The sequence below is a fragment of the Thalassophryne amazonica genome, chromosome 6 (genome assembly GCF_902500255.1).
Source record: "Thalassophryne amazonica chromosome 6, fThaAma1.1, whole genome shotgun sequence".
NCBI lineage: Eukaryota > Metazoa > Chordata > Actinopteri > Batrachoidiformes > Batrachoididae > Thalassophryne > Thalassophryne amazonica.
Window position 1 is genome coordinate 67,534,337 of NC_047108.1, and position 25,607 is coordinate 67,559,943.

Genomic DNA, 25,607 nt, shown 5'->3' on the forward strand with positions numbered 1-25,607 from the left:
TTTAATGTAAGTACATAATATAAATGGAAATACATTCAAAATACATGGATAACACAAGAAATTGAAAACACTTATTTCCATTGTGGTCCATTTATAAATCAAATGACAAAATAGAAGTAATAATTAAATAGAATAATAATAATAAAGTTTATGATAATAATAATACTAATAGTGTATATATGATAACAAGAACCTAAACCATTTATAAATACATTAAGACCGTAAACTAAAATTAAAAAGTTACATAATTAACAGAAAATAAAAGGGTTGAGTTCTTCCTCTAAAACCTGTTGAGGTCTAAGGTTCTAAAATCATTCTGGACTCGCACGCTAGTCCAACTCATCATACAAGCTTTGCTTAATTTACTACCACCCTTGAAAAATGCCAGCTACATTTTTTTAAAAATACTACCCAATCTAGAGCCCGTGGATCCCCATGGGCAACACGCTAGTGTTAGTTTAGTTTTGTTAACGAAGCGATTCCCGGGCTGCCCGGCTGGTCAGTTGCTAAGACTGTAAATGGTTGTGCTGTAATGCATTATGCGAGTTCAGGGATTTGGGGTTTTAACTGTTGTTATTGCAGTTCATTTTAGGTCCAGGTTTGAATCCCACCCCTGACACATTTATCCATGTAATGTGGAGTTGCGTCAGGAAGGGCATCCGACGTATAACTTGTGCTTATTCAACATGCAGATCCACCTTGGATTTGCTGTTGCGACCCCAAGTGCAAAACAAGGGAGCAGCCAAAGGGACTTATTTACTATTGTACAACCCCAATTCCAATGACGTTGGGACGTTGTGTAAAATGTAAATAAAAAACAGAATACAATAATTTGAAATCCTCTTCAACCTATATTCAATTGAATACACCACAAAGACAAGATATTTAATGTTTAAACTGATAAACTTTATTGTTTTTGTGAAAATATTTGCTCATTTTGAAATGGATGCCTGCAGCACATTTCAAAAAAGTTGGGACGGGGCAACAAAAGACTGGGAAAGTTGATGAATGCTCAAAGATCACCTGTTTGGAAACAGGTGAGTGTCATGCTTGGGTATAAAACGAGCATCCCCAAAAGGCTCAGCCATTCACAAGCAAAGATGGGGCGCGGATCACCACTTTATGAACAACTGTGTGGAAAAAATAGTCCAACAGTTTAAGAACAATGTTTCTCAGTGTTCAATTGCAAGGAATTTAGGGATTCCATCATCTACAGTCCATAATATAATCAGAAGATTCAGAGAATCTAGAGAACTGTCTACACGTAAGCGGAAAATCCGAAAACCAACATTGAATGCCCATGACCTTTGATCCCTCAGGTGGCACTGCATGAAAAACCAACATCATTGTGTAAAGGATCTTACTCTGTGGGCTCAGGAACACTTCAGAAAACCATTGTCAGTTTTAACGCAGTTCATCACTCCATCTACATGTGCAAGTTAAAACTCTACCATGGAAAGTGAAAGCCATACATCAACAACATCCAGAAACGCCGCCGCCTTCTCTGGGCCTGAGCTCATTTGAAATGGACAGATGCTAAGTGGAAAAGTGATCTGACGAGTCCACATTTCAAATTGTTTTTGGAAATCATGGACGCTGTGTCTTCTGGACAAAAGAGGAAAAAGACCAGATTGTTACCAGTGCAAAGTTCAAAAGCCAATATCTGTGATGTTATGGGGGTGTGTTAGTGCCCATGGCATGGGCAACTTACACATCTGTTATGGCACCATCAATGCTGAAAGGTACATCCAGGTTTTGGAGCAACACATGCTGCCATCCAAGCAACGTCTTTTTCAGGGACATCCCTGCTTATTTCAGCAAGACAATGCCGAGCCACATTCTGCACGTGTTACAACAACATGATTTAGTAGTAAAAGAGTGTGGGTACTAGACTGGCCTGCCTGCAGTCCAGACCTGTCGCCCATTGAAAATATATGGCACAATATGAAGCACAAAATATGACAATGGAGACCCTGGACTGTTGAACAACTGAAGTTGTACATCAAGCAAGAATGGGAAAGAATTCCACTTACAAAGCTTCAACAATTAGTGTCCTCAGTTCCCAAACGTTTACTGAGTGTTGTTAGAAGGAAAGGTGATGTAACACAGCCAGTAATACCACTGTCCCAGCTTTTATGAAATGTGTTGCAGGCATCCATTTCAAAATGAGCAAATATTTGCACAAAAACACTAAAGTTTATTAGTTTGAACATTAAATATCTTGTCTTTGTGGTGTCAGTTGAATATAGGTTGAAGAGGATTTGCAAATCATTGTATTCTGTTTTTATTTACATTTTACACAACGTCCCAACTTTATTGGAATTGGGGTTGCCTTCATTGTAGTTTAACAGTGTTGTTAATGTTGATTTGTCCTGTTTTGTAGTTCAGTTGGTTTAGTCCGTTTGTTTGCATGTCATGTTGTTGTTACCAAAGTGTAAAGTGTAGTGTGTTTGATGACTTTCGCCATTGTCTCTGTGTTGTTGTGTGTAAAAATTATCATCATTATTATTTAATAGGTTTTGCTGTGGAGTTAAATCAATATGGTCTATTATTAATTTTATATTAAAAGATAAATAACATTAACGAGTTTTAGTATAAGAATAGTGAAAGTACTTGACTTTACTTTTTCACTCAATTGTTTGGTTCCAGACCAACAAGGTTAATGTTATGGAGTGGCCAGCCCAATCCATGGATTTTAATCAAGTAGAAAAACCTGTGGTGTGACTGTTTCTGAGGGGGAAAAAAATGAAAAAGAAGAAAATGAAAGAAATGTAGAGAAATTGTAGTCCAGTTGTCCTGGGCTGGAATACCTGTTCACAGGTACTAGAGGTCGGTCAACTCCATGTAACGCAGATGTGAAGCAGTTCCCAGTAACAGTGGTTATACAACTAAATATCACAGGAAAGCTAAATCTTTAAGCATTTTTAAATTTATTCAGTAAACGTTTGAGTTTATAAAGAAAAAGCCAGACACTGCTATTTTTTTGAGCTGCCTAATATTCCTTTTTCTTCACTTTCTGTGAAGTAATAAATTTGATAAACTTTTTCTTCATATTTTGATTTGGAATAGAATATGCAGTGTTTCCAATGCCTTTGCATGTATGGAAATAAAAGCTGTTTTGAGCTTTACTCTTTTAAACACACTGCTATTCTTTTGAACACAACTGTACATGGTGCTACTATCACCACATTTTTCAAGACATGCCAATTCCAAGTGGTAAACTTTTATTGGGTCGTTTGACGCCTTCCCGGAAGTGAAACACATTGTAGTACCTTGACGAGCTGCTTGAAGCTGGTTCCCAAACAGAACACATTCCCATAAGACTCAGCGCTAAAATGTCCAACTGTAGAGCAGAAATAAACATGTTTATCACATATTACAACAAAAGATCTGCCCTATACTTGTAAACTAGCCCTCATGCGATACAAGAAAAATAGGGCTGATGAGTAATGCTCTTTTCCTATCAGTTTTACTGCCCTGGAAACTGTGGCAATAAAATCAGGGCGACAAAAAAAAAAAGATGTTGAACATACCTTTGTATCGCCCTGCTTTTCATCCAATTAGGAGCCCCTACTTCGTGGCCCCACCAATGACACACACCCTTTTTGCTTTACCCTGGTGACAAGTGGAGGATCCTGATACAGGATCCAGATCATTTCATTCAACCAAGATGTCTGATCAAGGTGACAGGGAGAATTATACAACTTGAGTCTCATAGTGAAGTTGTGAGACATCAGTGAAGAGAACACTCATGACTTCAAAGAGAGACATAAGAACAAGAACACCAGGAAACCGGAGAGTGATGTGAACTTGTTCACTGAGTGGCTGAGTGGAACCAAGAAGGAGAAGAGAGGGCTTTGTGTTCTTTCTCCATTGGAAGTTGACAAATGGAATTGATGATAATTATATGGTTCTTTTTCTTTATGTTTGTTGTAATATTTTATCACGTGTGTTTATGTATCACGCCCTGTATCTGAGTCGGGCTCATACAGATACATCGGGGCATGATATAGGGCGTGATGCATAAACAGACATATGATAAGGTATACGTACAGCCCACTACAAAACATGGTTTTGGTTTCTATAGATTCATTTCCTCCTCCTCCTTGATGACTATGGGGGGTGATTTTTTTTCTAACTTCTTAAGTTTAAGATGTTCAGTAAATTTGGGGGCATGGTTTGCTTGAGTGGCAGTAGCTGAGCCCAGCGACTCCACCTCTCATAGTGTCTGACTGTAATTCAGACTCTGCTCTGTGGCTGCTAACTGTTGTGTTGTTGCTGTGCATTTCTTTGGAGAATTTAATTACAAACATCATGAGTAATCTCACTTATCGTCTGGTGAAACGTCCGAACTGATCATCTAAGATGTATCTGCTGCAATATTTCTGCTGAGTAAAACTCTTGTCTTATTTAATGTATGCTAATGGAATTAGCACTTTTAGCAGCTGTTGGTAGCTTCATCCGTTAGGTCCGCTTAATGTATGATTACTGAGAAAATAAGCGGCTCATAACTTTTAATGTCCACAACAAAGCAAATCGTTAGTAGAACCACTTTGCAGTCCCCCAAAGTAGGGGAACGCTACAAATTCAACTCTTTCACTATATACAGATACACTTCTGTCCATTTGTGATCCATGACTTGTTTGAAAAAGGGGCTTATTTTAAAATATGGAAGCTTGATAGGAAAATATGATGTGACTTAATTTTTACATGCTAATGCAAAAAATGTGAGCTGTGTTTGAAGACTCTTGTGTGTTTCATGAGAAATGGCAGCAGTGGACACAACAGAAGTTGCTTGAGTAACAGAGATGTGGGGGCACAAAAGTGAACACGTATCATCCTCTACAACTGAGGAAGACATTGACCCTTCATTGTGTGAACAAAGATTATCAGAACTTTGCAAAGCTGAAGTCCTTGTCAAACAACTCACATCCCACAAGGGGAAACATACACCTTTTGTCTTGACATTTTATAATAAAAGCCCTGCTACCCAGAGACACTAAATAAGACTTTACGTAATAAAAGTAACGTGTTGTTTAGCACTTGCTAAACGTATATACATATTGTTTACAAAATAACAGAATAAAACAAAAGTGTAATGAATGAACCTTTGTTTCTTCAGGTTTCAGTCATTATCAGGATACTGTTCAAACTGGCAACATTGCTAAATTATATACTGTGATAATATAAATACGTAATAAAGTAAATAATTTTTTTTGCCAGACCACCCAGCTATTGTCTGAAAGTAACCTGTGGCTATTGAAATTTTATCCAAAATGGGTCAGGTCTGGGAACGTGTGCTGGTGCCATGTGTTGCCACATCCCCCACTCTACAGTGTTTTATCAGTTTTGTCTCTGTTTTTTTCTGTTTTATTATGGATATACAGTTTCTGAACAAACTGGTCATGTTTGGCCTGTCATACAGACAACGTGTGGGGTGTTCACGGGGAGAATTGGTAGCTTGTAAGAGGAGACCATGCGTCGAGTTGAGTAGCAGGTGCTTTGGACACATTGAAAATACTTTGCACATCCTGGCGAATGCCAGCGACCATGTGGCGTTGTGAGTAGTGACATGTTTGTCGTGGATCTTGGCGAGTGCTACAGGCACCTCTAATGATATATTATATATGTATTATTTTTTACAATGTATGTACAATGAAAACACTCCACAGTATCTGTGGAGTGTTTTCAGCTTCAAATAAGAATAATATTTAAAAGCCACCAGATGATCTGCACTAACTTGCTGAAAAGATGTATGATATGATCACATTCAGAGAATTCCTACCATGTGCTGTCGCATAAATCATTATTTCAAAGTTTATCGTCTGTACGCTACCCTTCAGTTCTTCTTTCCTTCACTGGGTTTTTATCTCTTTGTCCTCCTCACCTATAGCATCCATGCCACTGCTTTCTCTACTTCTGACACTCTTTCCCTTAATTTGTTAAGGTCTGGTCAGGTCTGGAATCTCCTGCCCTAGCTTCTGTTTTCACACAGATTTGAGAGAGAGAGAAAGAGAGAGAGAGAGAGAGAGGATGTAGAGGGGAGGTGATAGTTGCAGTGAGCTCGTGCTGTCTATTCCTTCATGCCCTTTACTTTGTCATTGTAGTTCCAGTACTGTGTGCTCCTGGAATAGTTGTGAATCAGTGACAGTAGTTCAGGCTCTCGCGGTGTTTCATTTGTAAAGAAGGATTTCTCACATAAAACATTTGTTTGTGACTACCAGTGCGCTGAAGATTGGAGTCACTCAGTGACCACAGGAGGAGGACTCGAGATGCAATCGATGTGGACCTCAGGTAAGACGGGAAACGGGGTGTCGTGCTATATTTCCTGCTTGAGTTTCAAATTTGCAACTTCACTGTGGGGCCCAAGTGAGATACTGGACATCTCGTGGTGCAGTAAAGTGATTATTGTGTGTTTTTTGTGTGTGCTATTGTACTGGAAGACAGCACAAAGAAATTGCTTGTTTTTTATGATTAGACACAAATGCTCAGGCAAAGATTAAATTGTCTGCTTACACAAGCAATTTGTCTTCATACTGAGTGGTAATTCTTAGCTCAAGTATCTCCACGTCCCTAAAGTGTTGACATATGTCCTGACAGCTCCACCTGTCTGCTGCACCCCTCACACCCAGACTGAACACACATTTGGCTGAAGCTGACCTTATCATCTGTGCATCTTTGTGTATCCAGATGGGTGGATTTGAAATTAGATCGAGTGTGGACGATTTGTAATTGGCTGTTATTAAAGTACAAGCGGGGAGGAACTTGTGGTATGCACGTGCACACTCATGGGGTTAGACCTTTTCATTTATAGCGCTTTGAGGTAACTTGTGATTTAGCAGTGTATAAATAAATGAAATGTTAGCATTATCCACATACACACAGACGTCGAGTATTTGTACATAAAAAATAGACACTTCATCTATCTATGTATTCCTGTAGAAAGGGTGGTGGTGGTGGAAAGATAGATAAACACTTCTTGTGTGGGTGATTCTTTAACTACGGGCACTATTGGCCTTGTAAATGTAATTTCCACCACACCATTGCCTTACAATATAAAGCGCCTTGGGGCAACTGTTTGTTGTGATTTGGCACTATATACATGTGCTCTGATGTCACTGTTTATCTCCATAGAAACTACCCAAACAATCTTTCATACAAACTGTTTAAAGGGACATTAGTGTTGTGGTGGAAATTACGGCAATAGTGTGGGACAACTACATTTTGTTTAAAAAAATCACAACAGTTGTATGACATTGAATACCCCAATTATGTTTTGATTATTTTACTGATATTTTATTCAGCGATATTTTAAAACATTAGAAAAAACGTTTCTTTACCATTCATTTTTATCATTGAAGATCAAAAGTCTGGGTGTGGGACAAGCACAAAACGGCAATATTTGCATATAATGATGCTGAAAAAAGGTGAAAAAGTCATCATAGACTACTAGAACAAATTTCTTAACACACTTTCATTGTAAAGATAACTATAAAAGTGTGAAATTTCCCCTTTTTTCTGTTTTTCATACAATATGATCAAAGGACAAAATAAGTGCCCGTAGTCTAAGAATCACCCGCAAACTCCACACAGAAAGGCCACAGGTGGGAATCGATCCCATGACCTCTGAGGCAACAATGATAACCACTATTCCACTGTGCTGTGCTGTGCTGCCTATTTGAATTTTTACGTTGTATGACATCACATAAAAAAGATGGCTTTTTGTATCAAAATTTCTAAAATGATGCCCTTTAAATTAAATGAAAACTAATCTCAGTTACATGACTGTAAACATAAAGGCCAAAATGATAGTATACATAAATATGCACACCTTTACGTATAATACAGTTGATGAATACATGAACATTTCCAAGTCACTAAATATGTGTTGCACTTCAAAAACTGGGTGACGGAACACAGAAAGACACGGCACAGTTCCAAAGGAGTTACAGGCTTCTGTGGCTGTGGTCAGAGAAGTTGTGCATCGTCAACTTTTGAGTGTTATGAGCTGCTTATTTTCTTAGTAATTTAGCATTAATGGGACCCAACGGCTGAAGCTATCAATTGCTGCTAAAAGTGCTTATGCTGTTACTGTAAAACATTAAATAAGACAAGAATTTCACTCTGCGCAAGAACTGTATTGCAGCAGGGACATTTTTGAGTCATCTGTTAGGTCCTTACCACACAACAATCCATATTATGCTGCGTGAGCGACCAACACTATGAGTGTTGGCCTCAGCTCAGTCAGCTGTCACTCAAGTGACCACGCCCCCAATTAATCATAACTTTATGACTTAAAATGGAAAAAAATACACACGCAGTTGAGGAGGGGAAACTGTACAGACTAAAACAGTTTTTGAACCAAGCTGTCACCTTGTTTATTTCTGATCTAAAGATGGACTTGAATGCAAACATGCCTGTTAGTCTCGGCCTCAAGCAGCCAGTCAGGGAATTGTAACTTTTTCTTCTTCCGAGTGGGCTTCATTTGAGACCATCGAAGCTTACTGCTTGCTTGAGACCTGCTTTCAGGTGATCTAAAGCACAAACGCTTCCTTGGAAAGAACAATAGGAATGTGTTTGCTCTATCTGTAAATCAGCATGCCTATGGACAAAACAAAGACTGCAAGTACATGTTGTATAGAAGGAAAGTGAGCACTGGATGTGAAATTAACAGTTACATCAGGTGGCAACAAGCAATAATGTTGCTTTGCATCTCATGCTGCTTCTCATTCTGCTTTGTGCATTGTGGAAGATGGGGCACTATATTTTAAAAATGTGATGATAAAAATAACATGGACCTGTAATGTGTTAGACTAAAGTGTTTATGCATCATAACTAATTTATAGGGATATTTCAGCAAAAAGCAAGCATGATGGGCCAAATGTATGATCTGAAAGTGGTTGGAAAGAAGGACGTCCTGTCCTTTGTGTCTTGTGTAAAAATGGCACAGATGTGTGAGTGTGTGACAGTCAACATCTACATTCTCCATCTCTGCAGGCAGGCGTGGATTGACGGGATGGGCGCACCCACCTGTGCACACACATATGTGTGATATCTACATTTCTTTCCCTGTCATTTTCACAAATCCAGTATGTACTGAGTAGCCAATGATTCATCTGGAGAAAGTGTCTGCAAGACGTTGATCATGCCAGACATCAGTAAGAACAATTTTTACACAAGGCCAAAAATATGGCCATCGGGTATTGTGAAGACTTTGCGGCCGTCCATCTGTCTGTCCATCTGTGTGTGCTCAGCATAACTTCAGTCCTATTAATGCCAGGGTCCTCAAATTCCCAGGAAGCATTCTTGGGACACAGACCTTGGACAAGTTCAAAGATGGCTAACCTTGATTTATTTTACGTGGTCAAAAGGTCACATTCGTTCTACACACTCTTTCATTGATTACATGCTCATATGGCTGAGGGCACTTTAGCCTTTCATTCTATATTTATACTATATTAAAAGTATGACTTTGTAGCAATTAAAGGTTTTTGCAAATCTTGGTCTAAGCAAATGAATTTGTCAAATCCATTTTCAGTGGCTAGTCTAAGCTGAATGCACACAGAAAGATATAGCTGGCTGCATTTCCAGCATATATCCACACCTGATCGATAGTCTAAATTTAGTGAGATGATTATTTCTCATGGCTGCAAACTGATATGCTGAACTGGCAGACATGAAGGCTGAGGACATTTCAAGGGGACTGAAGAAGTCCCATCTCTCTAATTTGGCCTTGTGAAGCAAATTGAAGCTACCTATAAACTGCAGTTTGTGTTGTGATAAATTGATTATTCGGTTGCTTTTGATTACCCACTACGAGCCTGAGACTTCCTGCACCGTAAGGTGAAGTAATAGAGACGGAGCAGCGTCGTCACTATATTGGAGGAAAGGCGTGGATAGTGATGCTTGGCCCACCTTTGGCCCCTCATAGTCAGTCTCTAAATTCACCACTGCAGTGCTAGCAGACACCCAAAGCATGACATATGAGGTAGGCGTGTCTTCTGTTTTAACAGAAAACCTTTTCATTTCCACACATGATCACATGTTCGTGGGGGGAGAGCAAGCTAATGTTTCTGGAGCGCCACAAAGCCTCTGCAGGCCCCGGCTCATGAAATATGACTAGATTTTATGATCAACAGAAGTTTCAGTTTGCCAGGGCATTTGAGCTGTTGTGTGGAAATGAGTTACGCTCTTGTCTCGCAGATTTACGGCTTGTGTGTTCCCTCAAGAAAGAATGAGACAGGCTAATCATGGTGTTATGCGATGTGAAGAGTGATGCACACTCCCTCGGGTCCACACTCTGTTACTGCACATTAGCTTTGTCATACTCGGCACTCATTAGTTTTACATTTGACCTGCTTCACTTGGGCATTCTGCACTTTGCCTAATTCACCATTCTGCTTATAAAACTGTTTTGGTCATGGCGCTGTACTCAGCAGCTTTGTGGAGTCTGCTGTAGAGGTAGGCTTCTGGTTGACTGTGGTGTTTTTGATTTTGTCTGACAGGCTATCAATAATATACCAGCTGTGCATCTTGTCTCTTCGCTCCCCTTCTTTGTGCTTGTGTGTGTTGACACGGCTGTGAGGACATATTCAGTGTCGGATTACATGGAATCAGTTTACTTCCTGTAGCTTTTTTGAACTACTGTTTACCAGCTCTGCCAAATCTGGAGTATGTCAAGATTCCCCATGTATATTTATTTACATGGCCTTATTTCTTTGTTGTTAAGCATTTATCAGTAGAGGGCAGCATATGAACTGATTTGCTGCGATTAGGTCAGGGACAAATGGAAAATGTGACAGATTTTGAGTCTCGAGGACCAGGAATAGGAAATGCTGGTCCAAAGTAATGGAGAGTGTGATACAGAGGTGGAAAAAGAGAGCACTTGCAGGGTGGAGTTGGTGGAGAAAGGTGACAGAAGGATATCTGCACAAGTGAAGGGGAAAGTTTACAAAACAGTAGTGAGACCAGCTTTGTAGTAGAGTTGGTGGCACTAACATAACAGAGGAGGCAGAGCTGGAGATGCTGTGATTTTCTTTGGGAGTAACTATGATGGGCGGGATTGGGATTGAACATATCAGAGGGACAGCACTAGTAGTAGTAGGAGGAGAAGTAGGTTTATGGATGTGCAGAGGGAGGACGTGCAGATGGTTGGCGTGACAGAAGCTACAGAGGACCGAGTGAGATGGAAGCTGATGATCTGCTGTGGCAACCCCTAATGGGAGCGGCTGAGAAAATAAATCATCTTTCTGACACAGACTGTGTGTGAAAGTGTATTTTCAACATGACAGAGAGTAGGGGAAGCCGTGGCACAGTGGATCAGAAATGTTTTGTGGCAGCATAAACACATTATGCATAGGTTTAGCTCATTCCATGGTGGATTTAATACAGCAGTTTATTGTTTACAAGGCTGTGTTATTTATGTCTCCCCAAGTGTAATTTACAGGTGTTTAAAATCGATTTTAAAATTTAACTTATAATATAATGAAAAAACACAATTATAAAGATTTCTTCAAAATTATTAAATATGAGGTCTGTCCAAAAAGTAACGGACCTTTTTATTTTTTTCAAAAACTATATAGATTTGAATCACGTGTGATTGCATCAGCCAAGCTTGAACCTTCGTGCGTATGCGTGAGTTTTTTCACGCCTGTCGGTTGCGTCATTCGCTTGTGGGCAGGCTTTGAGTGAGCACTGGTCCAGCCCCCTTGTCGGATTTTTATTGTCAGGGAAATGGCAGAGCAACTGCCGCCTTGCTCCATGAAATTTTTCTCCTAAACTGTTAGAGACAGCCAGTTAGAAACCATTTGAAAGATTCAGTTGGCTTTCGGTGAAGAGTCTGTCGACATGACACGGATTAAGGAGTATTAAAACCTTTTAAAGACGGCCCACAGCGGCGGAGGGCGCGCAGCGCACCAAGCGGCCATCGACAGGCTGGAACGACCAGATCATTTCTAAACTGAACGCTGTGTTGATCCGGGACATCGTGTGACTACCACAGAAATGGCAAGAGAGCTGGACATAGCACTTTTGCGGCACATTCCACTGTTACTGTTGGGAAAGTGTAGTGACACGGACCCACAACAGGGGGCGTAAATGAACGGACAATAGAGGGAGTTAAATTTGAACACTTTACTGTTGTGAATGTCACAACCACACACAGCAGATTACAGAATAAATACAAGTCAATTAATGAAGGTGTCGTGTGGGCAGGCTCGACGATAGGAGACGCCCGTCTGGAGATGAACCGGAACCACACGATTTCCACCGCCACCGAACCCGAAGGATACTGGAGCCGCCAAGTCCCGAAGTCCCCAGGTGGCCACCGTCTCAGCGTGTCGGATCTGGTACTGCTGGCGGAGAACAAAGACAGTCAAGTGTGGGTGTGTGTACACCCCGTAACAATAATGGTGGGAATTCCACCTCCACCTTTAACACACACTCGTGCAGCGTCTGTTTAACCACTTATCTGACGGGACGTAGGACGAAACAGTCGCGACCCACGCCGGTCCTCTGGTTGACAGCTGCAACACAATGGCTCTTGAAATCACTGAATGCTGGCAGAGAAAGTTACCTCTCACAGAAGTCGATATCTCGGCGATGTGCTGGAGGTGTCATCCTGCTTTTATCCCGGGTGAGATGCAGATGATTGGTGACAGCTGTCATAGTTGATGAGTGACAGCTGTCACCTCGGCTGTTCCTAAGGCGGCAGCGCCCTCTCGTGCCTGAAGCCCGCACTTCAGGCAGGGCGCCCTCTGGTGGTGGGCCAGCAGTACCTCCTCTTCTGGCGGCCCACACAACAGGACCCCCCCCCCCCCAACGGGCGCCTCCTGGCACCCGACCAGGCTTGTCCGGGTGGCGTCTGTAAAAATCGACCAGGAGGGCCGGGTCCAGGATGAAGCTCCTCTTCACCCAGGAGCGTTCTTCGGGTCCATACCCTTCCCAGTCCACCAAACATTGAAAGCCCCGGCCCATTCGACGGACATCCAAGAGCCGGCGTACTGTCCAAGCCGGCTCCCCGTCGATGATACGGGCAGGAGGCGGCGCCGGACCGGGTGCACAGAGGGGTGAGGTGTGATGTGGTTTCAACCTGGAGACATGAAAGACTGGATGGATCCGCAGTGAGGCCAGGAGTTGGAGCCTCACTGCGGTGGGACTGAGGACCTTGAGGATGCGGAATGGCCCTATGTAGCGGTCTTTCAATTTCGGGGAAGCCACCTGGAGAGGTATGTCCTTGGTAGATAGCCATACCTCCTGCCCGGGCTGGTATGCGGGGGCCGGGGACCGTCGACGGTCTGCATGGGCTTTTGCCTTCGTCCGGGCCCTCAACAAGGCCGAACGGGCGGTACGCCACACCCAACGGCATCTCCGCAGGTGGGCCTGGACCGAGGGCACACCGACCTCTCTCTCCACCACAGGAAACACAGGGGGTTGGTACCCCAGACACACCTCAAACGGGGAGAGGCCGGTGGCAGAGGACACTTGGCTGTTATGCGCGTACTCGATCCAGGCCAGGTGTTCACTCCAAGCCGTCGGGTGTGCGGATGTTGTACAACGCAGGGCCTGCTCCAACTCTTGATTGGCCCGTTAAGCCTGTCCGTTAGTCTGAGGGTGATACCCAGACGAGAGGCTCACGGTGGCCCCCAGTTCCCGGCAGAAACTCCTCCACACCTGCGAGGAGAACTGGGGACCGCGATCCGAAATGATGTCTGTTGGTATCCCATGCAGCCGGACGACATGGTGGACCAGGAGATCCGCCGTCTCCTGGGCCAATGGGAGCTTCGGGAGGGCCACGAAGTGGGCCGCCTTGGAGAACCGGTCCACTATCGTGAGGATGGTGGTGTGCCCCCGGGACGGCGGGAGGCCCGTGACGAAATCCAGACCGATGTGGGACCAGGGGCGATGAGGCACAGGAAGCGGCTGCAGGAGTCCCTGTGCCTTCTGGTGGTCCGCCTTGCCCCTGGCGCAGGTGGTGCAGGCCTGGATATAAGCCCGGACGTCAGCCTCCAGAGAAGCCCACCAGAAGCGCTGCCAAACCACTGCCACGGTCCTACGCACCCCTGGGTGGCAGGAGAGCTTGGACCCGTGACAGAGGTCCAGGACGGCAGCTCTGGCTTCTGGTGGGACGTATAGTCTGTTTCTCGGCCCTGTTCCGGGATCCGGGCTCCGTGCCAGGGCCTCCCGGACGGTCTTCTCCACGTCCCAGGTAAGGGTAGCCACGATAGTGGACTCCGGTACGATGGGTTCCGGTGGATCCGACAGCTCTGTCTTGACTTCATGTTCGTGCACCCGGGACAGGGCATCCAACCTCTGGTTTTTGGTCCCGGGGCGGTAAGTGATCCGGAAGTCAAAACGGCCGAAAAACAGTGACCAGCGGGCTTGCCTGGGGTTCAGTCGCTTGGCGGTCCTGATATACTCCAGGTTCCGGTGGTCAGTAAAAACCGTGAAAGGCACAGACGCTCCCTCCAACAGGTGTCTCCTATCCCTGAGTCAGAGGCGTCCACTTCGACCACAAACTGGCGACTAGGATCGGGCTGCACCAAGACGGGTGCAGTCGAGAAGCGCTGTTTCAACTCCCTGAACGCGGCGTCGCACCGATCCGACCAGGTGAAGGGAACTTTTGGTGAGGTCAGGGCTGTCAGGGGGCTAACTACCTGACTATACCCCTTAATGAACCTCCTGTAAAAATTTGCGAAGCCGAGGAACTGTTGCAGCTTCCTACGGCTCGTAGGTTGGGGCCAGTCTCTCACCGCTGCGACCTTGGCCGGATCCGGGGCGACGGAGTTGGAGGAGATGATAAACCCTAGGAAGGACAAAGACGTGCGGTGAAACTCACACTTCTCGCCCTTCACAAACAGCCAGTTCTCCAACAACCGCTGCAGGACCTGACGTACATGCCGTACATGGGTCTCAGGATCCGGACAAAAAATGAGTATATCGTCCAGATATACGAAGACGAATCGGTGCAGGAAGTCCCGCAAGACGTCATTAACCAAAGCTTGGAACGTCGCGGGGGCGTTTGTGAGGCCGAGCGGCATGACCAGATACTCAAAATGACCTAACGGGGTGTTGAATGCCGTCTTCCACTCGTCTCCCTTCCGGACCCGAACTAGGTGATATGCGTTCCTAAGATCCAGCTTTGTGAATATTTTGGGTCCATGCAGGGGGGTGAACACCGAATCCAACAAAGGCAACGTGTATCGGTTGCGAACCGTGATCTCGTTCAGCCCCCCGTAATCAATCAATCAATCAATCAATTTTTTTATATAGCGCCAAATCACAACAAACAGTTGCCCCAAGGCGCTTTATATTGTAAGGCAAGGCCATACAATAATTATGTAAAACCCCAACGGTCAAAACGACCCCCTGTGAGCAAGCACTTGGCTACAGTGGGAAGGAAAAACTCCCTTTTAACAGGAAGAAACCTCCAGCAGAACCAGGCTCAGGGAGGGGCAGTCTTCTGCTGGGACTGGTTGGGGCTGAGGGAGAGAACCAGGAAAAAGACATGCTGTGGAGGGGAGCAGAGATCGATCACTAATGATTAAATGCAGAGTGGTGCATACAGAGCAAAAAGAGAAAGAAACAGTGCATCATGGGAACCCCCAGCAGTCTACGTCTATAGCAGCATAACTAAGGGATGGTTCAGGGTCACCTGATCCAGCCCTAACTATAAGCTTTAGCAAAAAGGAAAGTTTTAAGCCTAATCTTAAAAGTAGAGAGGGTGTCTGTCTCCCTGATCTGAATTGGGAGCTGGTTCCACAGGAGAGGAGCCTGAAAGCTGAAGGCTCTGCCTCCCATTCTACTCTTACAAACCCTAGGAACTACAAGTAAGCCTGCAGTCTGAGAGCGAAGCGCTCTATTGGGGTGATATGGTACTACGAGGTCCCTAAGATAAGATGGGACCTGATTATTCAAAACCTTATAAGTAAGAAGAAGAATTTTAAATTCTATTCTAGAATTAACAGGAAGCCAATGAAGAGAGGCCAATATGGGTGAGATATGCTCTCTCCTTCTAGTCCCCGTCAGCACTCTAGCCGCAGCATTTTGAATTAACTGAAGGCTTTTTAGGGAACTTTTAGGACAACCTGATAATAATGAATTACAATAGTCCAGCCTAGAGGAAATAAATGCATGAATTAGTTTTTCAGCATCACTCTGAGACAAGACCTTTCTGATTTTAGAGATATTGCGTAAATGCAAAAAAGCAGTCCTACATATTTGTTTAATATGCGCTTTGAATGACATATCCTGATCAAAAATGACTCCAAGATTTCTCACAGTATTACTAGAGGTCAGGGTAATGCCATCCAGAGTAAGGATCTGGTTAGACACCATGTTTCTAAGATTTGTGGGGCCAAGTACAATAACTTCAGTTTTATCTGAGTTTAAAAGCAGGAAATTAGAGGTCATCCATGTCTTTATGTCTGTAAGACAATCCTGCAGTTTAGCTAATTGGTGTGTGTCCTCTGGCTTCATGGATAGATAAAGCTGGGTATCATCTGCGTAACAATGAAAATTTAAGCAATACCGTCTAATAATACTGCCTAAGGGAAGCATATATAAAGTGAATAAAATTGGTCCTAGCACAGAACCTTGTGGAACTCCATAATTAACTTTAGTCTGTGAAGAAGATTCCCCATTTACATGAACAAATTGTAATCTATTAGACAAATATGATTCAAACCACCGCAGCGCAGTGCCTTTAATACCTATGGCATGCTCTAATCTCTGTAATATTTTATGGTCAACAGTATCAAAAGCAGCACTGAGGTCTAACAGAACAAGCACAGAGATGAGTCCACTGTCCGAGGCCATAAGAAGATCATTTGTAACCTTCACTAATGCTGTTTCTGTACTATGATGAATTCTAAAACCTGACTGAAACTCTTCAAATAGACCATTCCTCTGCAGATGATCAGTTAGCTGTTTACAACTACCCTTTCAAGAATTTTTGAGAGAAAAGGAAGGTTGGAGATTGGCCTATAATTAGCTAAGATAGCTGGGTCAAGTGATGGCTTTTTAAGTAATGGTTTAATTACTGCCACCTTAAAAGCCTGTGGTACATAGCCAACTAACAAAGGTAGATTGATCATATTTAAGATCGAAGCATTAAATAATGGTAGGGCTTCCTTGAGCAGCCTGGTAGGAATGGGGTCTAATAAACATGTTGATGGTTTGGATGAAGTAACTAATGAAAATAACTCAGACAGAACAATCGGAGAGAAAGAGTCTAACCAAATACCGGCATCACTGAAAGCAGCCAAAGATAACGATACGTCTTTGGGATGGTTATGAGTAATTTTTTCTCTAATAGTTAAAATTTTGTTAGCAAAGAAAGTCATGAAGTCATTACTAGTTAAAGTTAATGGAATACTCAGCTCAATAGAGCTCTGACTCTTTGTCAGCCTGGCTACAGTGCTGAAAAGAAACCTGGGGTTGTTCTTATTTTCTTCAATTAGTGATGAGTAGAAAGATGTCCTAGCTTTACGGAGGGCTTTTTTATAGAGCAACAGACTCTTTTTCCAGGCTAAGTGAAGATCTTCTAAATTAGTGAGACGCCATTTCCTCTCCAACTTACGGGTTATCTGCTTTAAGCTACGAGTTTGTGAGTTATACCACGGAGTCAGACACTTCTGATTTAAAGCTCTCTTTTTCAGAGGAGCTACAGCATCCACAGTTGTCTTCAATGAGGATGTAAAACTATTGACGAGATACTCTATCTCCCTTACAGAGTTTAGGTAGCTACTCTGCACTGTGTTGTTATATGGCATTAGAGAACATAAAGAAGGAATCATATCCTTAAACCTAGTTACAGCGCTTTCTGAAAGACTTCTAGTGTAATGAAACTTATTCCCTACTGCTGGGTAGTCCATCAGAGTAAATGTAAATGTTATTAAGAAATGATCAGACAGAAGGGAGTTTTCAGGGAATACTGTTAAGTCTTCTATTTCCATACCATAAGTCAGAACAAGATCTAAGATATGATTAAAGTGGTGGGTGGACTCATTTACTTTTTGAGCAAAGCCAATAGAGTCTAATAATAGATTAAATGCAGTGTTGAGGCTGTCATTCTCAGCATCTCTGTGGATGTTAAAATCGCCCACTATAATTATCTTATCTGAGCTAAGCACTAAGTCAGACAAAAGGTCTGAAAATTCACAGAGAAACTCACAGTAACGACCAGGTGGACGATAGATAATAACAAATAAAACTGTTTTTTGGGACTTCCAATTTGGATGGACAAGACTAAGAGACAAGCTTTCAAATGAATTAAAGCTCTGTCTGGGTTTTTGATTAATTAATAAGCTGGAATGGAAGATTGCTGCTAATCCTCCGCCCCGGCCCGTGCTACGAGCATTCTGACAGTTAGTGTGACTCGGGGGTGTTGACTCATTTAAACTAACATATTCATCCTGCTGTAACCAGGTTTCTGTTAGGCAGAATAAATCAATATGTTGATCAATTATTATATCATTTACCAACAGGGACTTAGAAGAGAGAGACCTAATGTTTAATAGACCACATTTAACTGTTTTAGTCTGTGGTGCAGTTGAAGGTGCTATATTATTTTTTCTTTTTGAATTTTTATGCTTAAATAGATTTTTGCTGGTTATTGGTAGTCTGGGAGCAGGCACCGTCTCTACGGGGATGGGGTAATGAGGGGATGGCAGGGGGAGGAAGCTGCAGAGAGGTGTGTAAGACTACAACTCTGCTTCCTGGTCCCAACCCTGGATAGTCACGGTTTGGAGGATTTAAGAAAATTGGCCAGATTTCTAGAAATGAGAGCTGCTCCATCCAAAGTGGGATGGATGCCGTCTCTCCTAACAAGACCAGGTTTTCCCCAGAAGCTTTGCCAATTATCTATGAAGCCCACCTCATTTTTTGGACACCACTCAGACAGCCAGCAATTCAAGGAGAACATGCGGCTAAACATGTCACTCCCGGTCCGATTGGGGAGGGGCCCAGAGAAAACTACAGAGTCCGACATTGTTTTTGCAAAGTTACACACCGATTTAATGTTAATTTTAGTGACCTCCGATTGGCGTAACTGGGTGTCATTACTGCCGACGTGAATTACAATCTTACCAAATTTACGCTTAGCCTTAGCCAGCAGTTTCAAATTTCCTTCAATGTCGCCTGCTCTGGCCCCCGGAAGACAATTGACTATGGTTGCTGGTGTCGCTAACTTCACATTTCTCAAAACAGAGTCGCCAATAGCCAGAGTTTGATCCTCGGCGGGTGTATCGTCGAGTGGGGAAAAACGGTTAGAGATGTGAACGGGTTGGCGGTGTACACGGGGCTTCTGTTTAGGGCTACGCTTCCTCCTCACAGTCACCCAGTCAGCCTGCTTTCCTGGCTGCTCGGGATCTGCCAGGGGGGAACTAACGGCGGCTAAGCTACCTTGGTCCGCACCGACTACAGGGGCCTGGCTAACTGTAGAATTTTCCACGGTGCGGAGCCGAGTCTCCAATTCGCCCAGCCTGGCCTCCAAAGCTACGAATAAGCTACACTTATTACAAGTACCGTTACTGCTAAAGGAGGCCGAGGAATAACTAAACATTTCACACCCAGAGCAGAAAAGTGCGGGAGAGACAGGAGAAGCCGCCATGCTAAATCGGCTAAGAGCTAGTAGCTACGCTAAGCTAGCGGATTCCTAAAAACACGCAAAGTGAATAATGTGTAAATAATTTAGAGGTGATTCAGCAGAAGGAGTGCTTTAGGCACGTAAAGATTACACTGGGAAACAAATCGTAATCTAGATAACTAGATCAATCTAACTGCGCAGATTAAACAGCTAACAGATACAGAAAAACACCGCTGTGCTCCGGAACAGGAAGTGATACAATACCGCAGTGAGAGCCAACCACCAGTAGAGGCAAGCAAGAGGATGACTGCAGAGGTAATCTATGCATGGACGAAGACCGCCATCTTTTTTGCCCACAAAAAAGAAACCTGCTCCCAGTTACAGATCAGCCCGGCAGCTAAGGAGTCCCGGATGTAGCTCTCCATCGATTCGCGCTCAGGTCGGGAGAGGTTGTACAGCCTGCTGGACGGGAACTCCACGCCTGGCATCAAATCGATGGCACAATTGTACGGACGGTGCGGGGGAAGGGTGAGTGCCCGATCCTTGCTAAAAACGTCAGCAAGATCGTGGTACACCACCGGCACCGCTGACAGATTGGGGTGAACTTTGACCTACTCCTTAGCCTGGGAACCGGGAGGGACCGAGGAGCCCAAACACACCCGATGGCAGGTCTCGCTCCACTGTACCACCACCCCGGACGGCCAATCAATCCGGGGATTGTGTTTTAGCATCCAGGGGAACCCCAGAATCACACGGGAGGTAGAGGGAGTCACAAAAAACTCAATCTCCTCCCGATGATTCCCTGACACCACCAGAGTTACTGGTAGTGTCCTGTGTGTGATTAAAGGGAGTAGGGTGCCATCTAGTGCTCGCACCTGCAATGGTGAAGGAAGTGCCACCAGAGGGAGCCCTACCTCCCTGGCCCATCTGCTGTCTTGCAGATTCCCTTCTGACCCTGTGTCTACCAGTGCTGAGGCCTGAAGGGTTAAATCCCCGCTAAGGATTGTAACTGGGAGTCGTGTGGAAATGTGTGTGTGTCCCACGTGAATTTCTTGGCCCACCCTAAGCCCAGTTTCTAGGGGCGGGCGTTGGTGTTTAACCGTTCGGGGCAATTACTCAATTGGTGATCAATTGAGCCGCAAACAAAACACGCCCCGCAGGGAAGCCTCCTCTGTCTATTCGGTGGTCTGAATGTGGCCCTGCTCGTGTCCATAGCTTCGTCAGCAGGGGGAGCTGTCGCCACACGGGACGTAGAGGCCAGGGAGCGTGGGAAGGGCAGACCTTTTTCGGACCCGGAAGGAAGAGGGACGGCGCGTGCCCGGCCACGCCCTTCGTCTCGTTCCCGACGGCGTTCTTCCAACCGATTGTCTAACCGTACAACAAGATCGATAAGCCCATCTAATTCCCGCGGTTCATCCTTGGCCACCAGGTGCTCCTTCAGGACCGATGACAGTCCGTTTACGAAGGCGGCGCGGAGCGCAGCGTTATTCCAGCCGGACCTCGCAGCCGCGATGCGGAAGTCGACTGCATAAGCGGCTGCGCTTCGGCGTCCCTGTCTCATTGACAGCAGCACAGTCGAAGCGGTCTCTCCCCTGTTAGGGTGATCAAACACAGTCTTGAACTCCCTCACAAACCCAGTGTACGTGTGAAGGAGCCGTGAATTTTGCTCCCAAAGCGCCGTAGCCCAAGCGCGTGCCTCTCCCCGAAGCAGATTAATCACATAAGCTACTTTACTAGCATCTGACGCGTACATGACGGGACGTTGTGCAAAGACGAGCGAGCACTGCATGAGAAAGTCCACGCACGTCTCCACACAACCTCCGTACGGCTCAGGAGGGCTTATGTATGCTTCAGGGGATGGTGGGAGGGGTTGTTGAACCACCACTGGAACATTCATATCCTGCACAGGATCGGCAGGAGGAGGAGCTGCAGCAGCGCCCTGAGCGCTCACCGCCACCTGCGCGGAGAGAGCCTCCACCCTGCGGTTCAGGAGGATGTTTTGCTCGGTCATTTGATCCAACCAAGCCGTAAAGGCGGTGAGGATGTGCTGCAGCTCACCAATCACGCCTCCTGCAGACGCCTACGTTCCCTGCTCTCCCATTGGTCATTCAACAGCTGGGTGACGCCCCTCGGAGTCCATGACGCTGGCCGAGATATCCTGTTGGGAAAGTGTAGTGACACGGACCCACAACAGGGGGCGTAAATGAACGGACAATAGAGGGAGTTAAATTTGAACACTTTACTGTTGTGAATGTCACAACCACACACAGCAGATTACAGAATAAATACAAGTCAATTAATGAAGGTGTCGTGTGGGCAGGCTCGACGATAGGAGACGCCCGTCTGGAGATGAACCGGAACCACACGATTTCCACCGCCACCGAACCCGAAGGATACTGGAGCCGCCAAGTCCCGAAGTCCCCAGGTGGCCACCGTCTCAGCGTGTCGGATCTGGTACTGCTGGCGGAGAACAAAGACAGTCAAGTGTGGGTGTGTGTACACCCCGTAACAATAATGGTGGGAATTCCACCTCCACCTTTAACACACACTCGTGCAGCGTCTGTTTAACCACTTATCTGACGGGTCTTAGGACGAAACAGTCGCGACCCACGCCGGTCCTCTGGTTGACAGCTGTAACACAATAGCTCTTGAAATCACTGAATGCTGGCAGAGAAAGTTACCTCTCACAGAAGTCGATATCTCGGCGATGTGGTGGAGGTGTCATCCTGCTTTTATCCCGGGTGAGATGCAGATGATCGGTGACAGCTGTCATAGTTGATGAGTGACAGCTGTCACCTCAGCTGTTCCTTAGGCGGCAGCGCCCTCTCGTGCCTGAAGCCCGCACTTCAGGCAGGGCGCCCTCTGGTGGTGGGCCAGCAGTACCTCCTCTTCTGGCGGCCCACACAACAGTTACAGGAGATTTTGTAATGAAAGACGTGCGGAGGATTTCGCGCGTCGGCACGGAGCCGCTCATGGCGTGCAACAAAATATACACCTCCGTGTTGGAAGTCTCACAGGACATGTTGTGGCATGTCCAGCTGTTACACAATTTCTCGGATACTCACTCGACTGAAAAGCCATCAAAAGCCGTCTGAATCTTCCGAATGGTTTCCAGCACGGAGGTGTTTTTTTTTTTGTTGCACGCTATGAGCGGCTCTGTGCCGATGCGCGAAATCTTCCGCACGACTTTTATTACAAAATCTAGTAAGTAACAGTAGAATGTGCCGCAAAAGTGCTATGTCCAGCTCTCTTGCCATTTCTGTGGTAGTCACGCGATGTCCCAGATCAACACAGCGTTCAGTTTGGAAATGATCTGGTCGTTCCAGCCTATCGATGGCCGCTTGGTGCGCCGCGCGCCCTCTGCCGCTGTGGGCCGTCTATAAAAAGGTTTTAACACTCCTTAATCCGTGTGACGCTGACAGAATCTTCACCGAAAGCCATCTGAATCTTTCGAATGGTTTCCAACTGGCTGTCTCTAACAGTTTCTGAAAAAAATTTCATGGAGCAAAGCGGCAGTTGCTCTGCCATTTCCCTGACAATAAAAATCCGATGAGGGGGTTGGACCAGTGCTCACTCAAAGCCTGCCCACAGGCGAATGACGCAACCGACAGGCGTGAAAAAACTCACGCATATGCACGAAGGTTCAAGCTTGGCTGATGCAATCACACGTGATTCAAATCCATATAGTTTTTGAAAAAAATAAAAAGGTCCGTTACTTTTTGGACAGACCTCGTATATGCTGATGCATATACAAACTATAATCCAGAAAACCAACTATGTAATGTGTGAGTGTCTTATATAGTGATATAACTCCTTTATAAACTATTATAAATGCAACTATCATAATTTCTGTTCCAAAGTGAAAACAGTTGTTTATATGCACTAATTCATGGAAAAATAAATGTATAAGCTTTGATAAGTAATATTTGTCATCCACTTGATACTGGGACTTATTAGTAAATCACTTTCTAGACTGATTCACTGTGCCCCAATTCACTGTGTTCTGGGTGCATGTGACACACGAGTCATGTTATCAAATAGCTGATAGTCTGGAGAAGACATAACACATGCTCATTTACTTTTGATAGGAAAAAACTGACTTCACTTGCCACTTAGTTTTACCCTTAATGTATCCAAAAACAAAACGCTAATTTATAAGGGGGGTGTCTTTATGCATAAAAATATGGCATAACTGCTACAAATACGAGGTCTATTAGAAGAGTATCCGACCTTATTATTTTTTTCAAAAACCATATGGATTTGAATCACGTGTGATTGCGTCAGCCAAGCTTGAACCTTCGTGCGCATGCGTGAGTTTTTTCACGCCTGTCGGTTGCGTCATTCGCCTGTGAGCAGGCTTTGAGTGAGGAGTGGTCCACCCCTCTCGTCGTTTTTTTCATTGTTTAGTAATGGCTCAGAGACTGCCGCTTTGCTTGATCAAAATTTTTTCAGAAACTGTGAGGGACATCAAAGTGGACACCATTCGAGAAATTCAGATGGTTTTTGGTGAAAATTTTATGGGCTTCAAAGAGATTACGGAGTGTTACTGTCGCTTTAAGGACGGCCCAGAGCGACTGGTGGCGCGCCGCGCTCCGAAGCCGCCATCGACAGGCTGAGTGACCATTTCATTTCTAAACGGATGGCTGTATGGATCCGTGACCATCGTGTGCAATTTCTCTGGTTATCACAAGAGCTGGACATCAACCATTTTCCGGCAGATTTCACTTTTAACAAGAGATTTTGTCATGGAAAGCCGAGCGGAGGCTTCGCGCGTCACGATGGATTCGCTATTGGAACGAGACAAAACCACCTCCGTTTTGGTCTCACAGGACGGCTTTGAGATGGCGTTCAGACAGCTGTCAGTGGTTTTGCCATCGAGTGATTATCCGAGAAATTGTGGATGTGCCTGGACATGCCAGAACATGTCCTGTGAGGCTTCATCACCGCGTTGCTTTGCGCCATGCGGCACCGCCACGACTCACGGAATTCCTCCGCACGTCTGTCTCAATGTGCCGAAAAAGTGCTGATGTCCACGTCTTTTCACAATTCCTGTGCTAGCCAGATGACGTCCCGGATAAAACACAGCGCCCAGTTTGGAAATGAACGACACATTCCAGTGTTACAGGGGTTTTTGTCATGGAAAGAGGAGCGGAGGCTTCGCGGTCCACTTCGATCTGCCTCACGGGTTCTGAAAAAATTTTGATAAAGCAAAGCGCCAGTCTCTCAAGAAGAAATCAGACAAAGGAATTCCGACAAGGGGGGTGGACCACTCCTAACTCAAAGCCTGCCCACAGGCGAATGACGTAACCGACAGGTGTGAAAAAACTCACGCATGCGCACGAGGGTTCAAGGTTGGCTGATGTAATCGCACGTGATTCAAATCCATATAGTTTTTGAAAAAAATAAAAGGTACGTTATTTTTCTCTCAGACCTCGTACAATGATTTGCAAATCCTCCTCAACCTATATTCAATTGAATACACCACAAAGACAAGATATTTAATGTTCAAACTGATAAACTTTATTGTTTTTGTGCAAATATTTGCTCATTTTGAATGAGCAAATATTTGCTCAAAAACAATAAATTCTCCAGATTCTCTGAATCAGAATCTGGAGAACTTTCTACACGTAAGCAGCAAGGCCGAAAACCAACATTGAATGCTCATGACCTTCGATTCCTCAGGCGGCACTGCATTAAAAACCAACATCTTTGTGTAAAGGATCTTACCGCGTGGGCTCAAGAACACTTCAGAAAATCATTGTCAGTTAACACAGTTCGTCACTACATCTACAAGTGCAAGTTAAGTCTCTACCATGTAAAGCGAAAGCCATACATCAACAACATCCAGAAACGCTGCCGCCTTCTCTGGGCCCGAGCTCATTTGAAACGGACAGACATAAAGTGGAAAAGTGTGCTTTGGTCTGATGAGTCCACATTTAATATAAACGCAACACTTTTGGTTTTGCTCCCATTTTGTATGAGATGAACTCAAAGATCTAAAACTTTTTCCACATACACAATA

At 44.6% G+C, this 25,607-nt stretch overlaps 1 protein-coding gene across 1 annotated transcript in view; it reads left to right on the plus strand.

Annotated features, from left to right (window-relative positions):
* The first annotated feature begins 6,094 nt into the window (after window positions 1-6,094).
* The window catches only part of znf385a (zinc finger protein 385A), a 254,473-nt gene continuing 234,960 nt past the window's right edge, over window positions 6,095-25,607 (plus strand). The window contains exon 1 of the mRNA XM_034172389.1: window positions 6,095-6,294. Within this exon, the coding sequence (XP_034028280.1) occupies window positions 6,273-6,294 (22 nt within the window). The 5' untranslated portion in view covers window positions 6,095-6,272. The remainder of the gene's footprint in view (window positions 6,295-25,607) is intronic.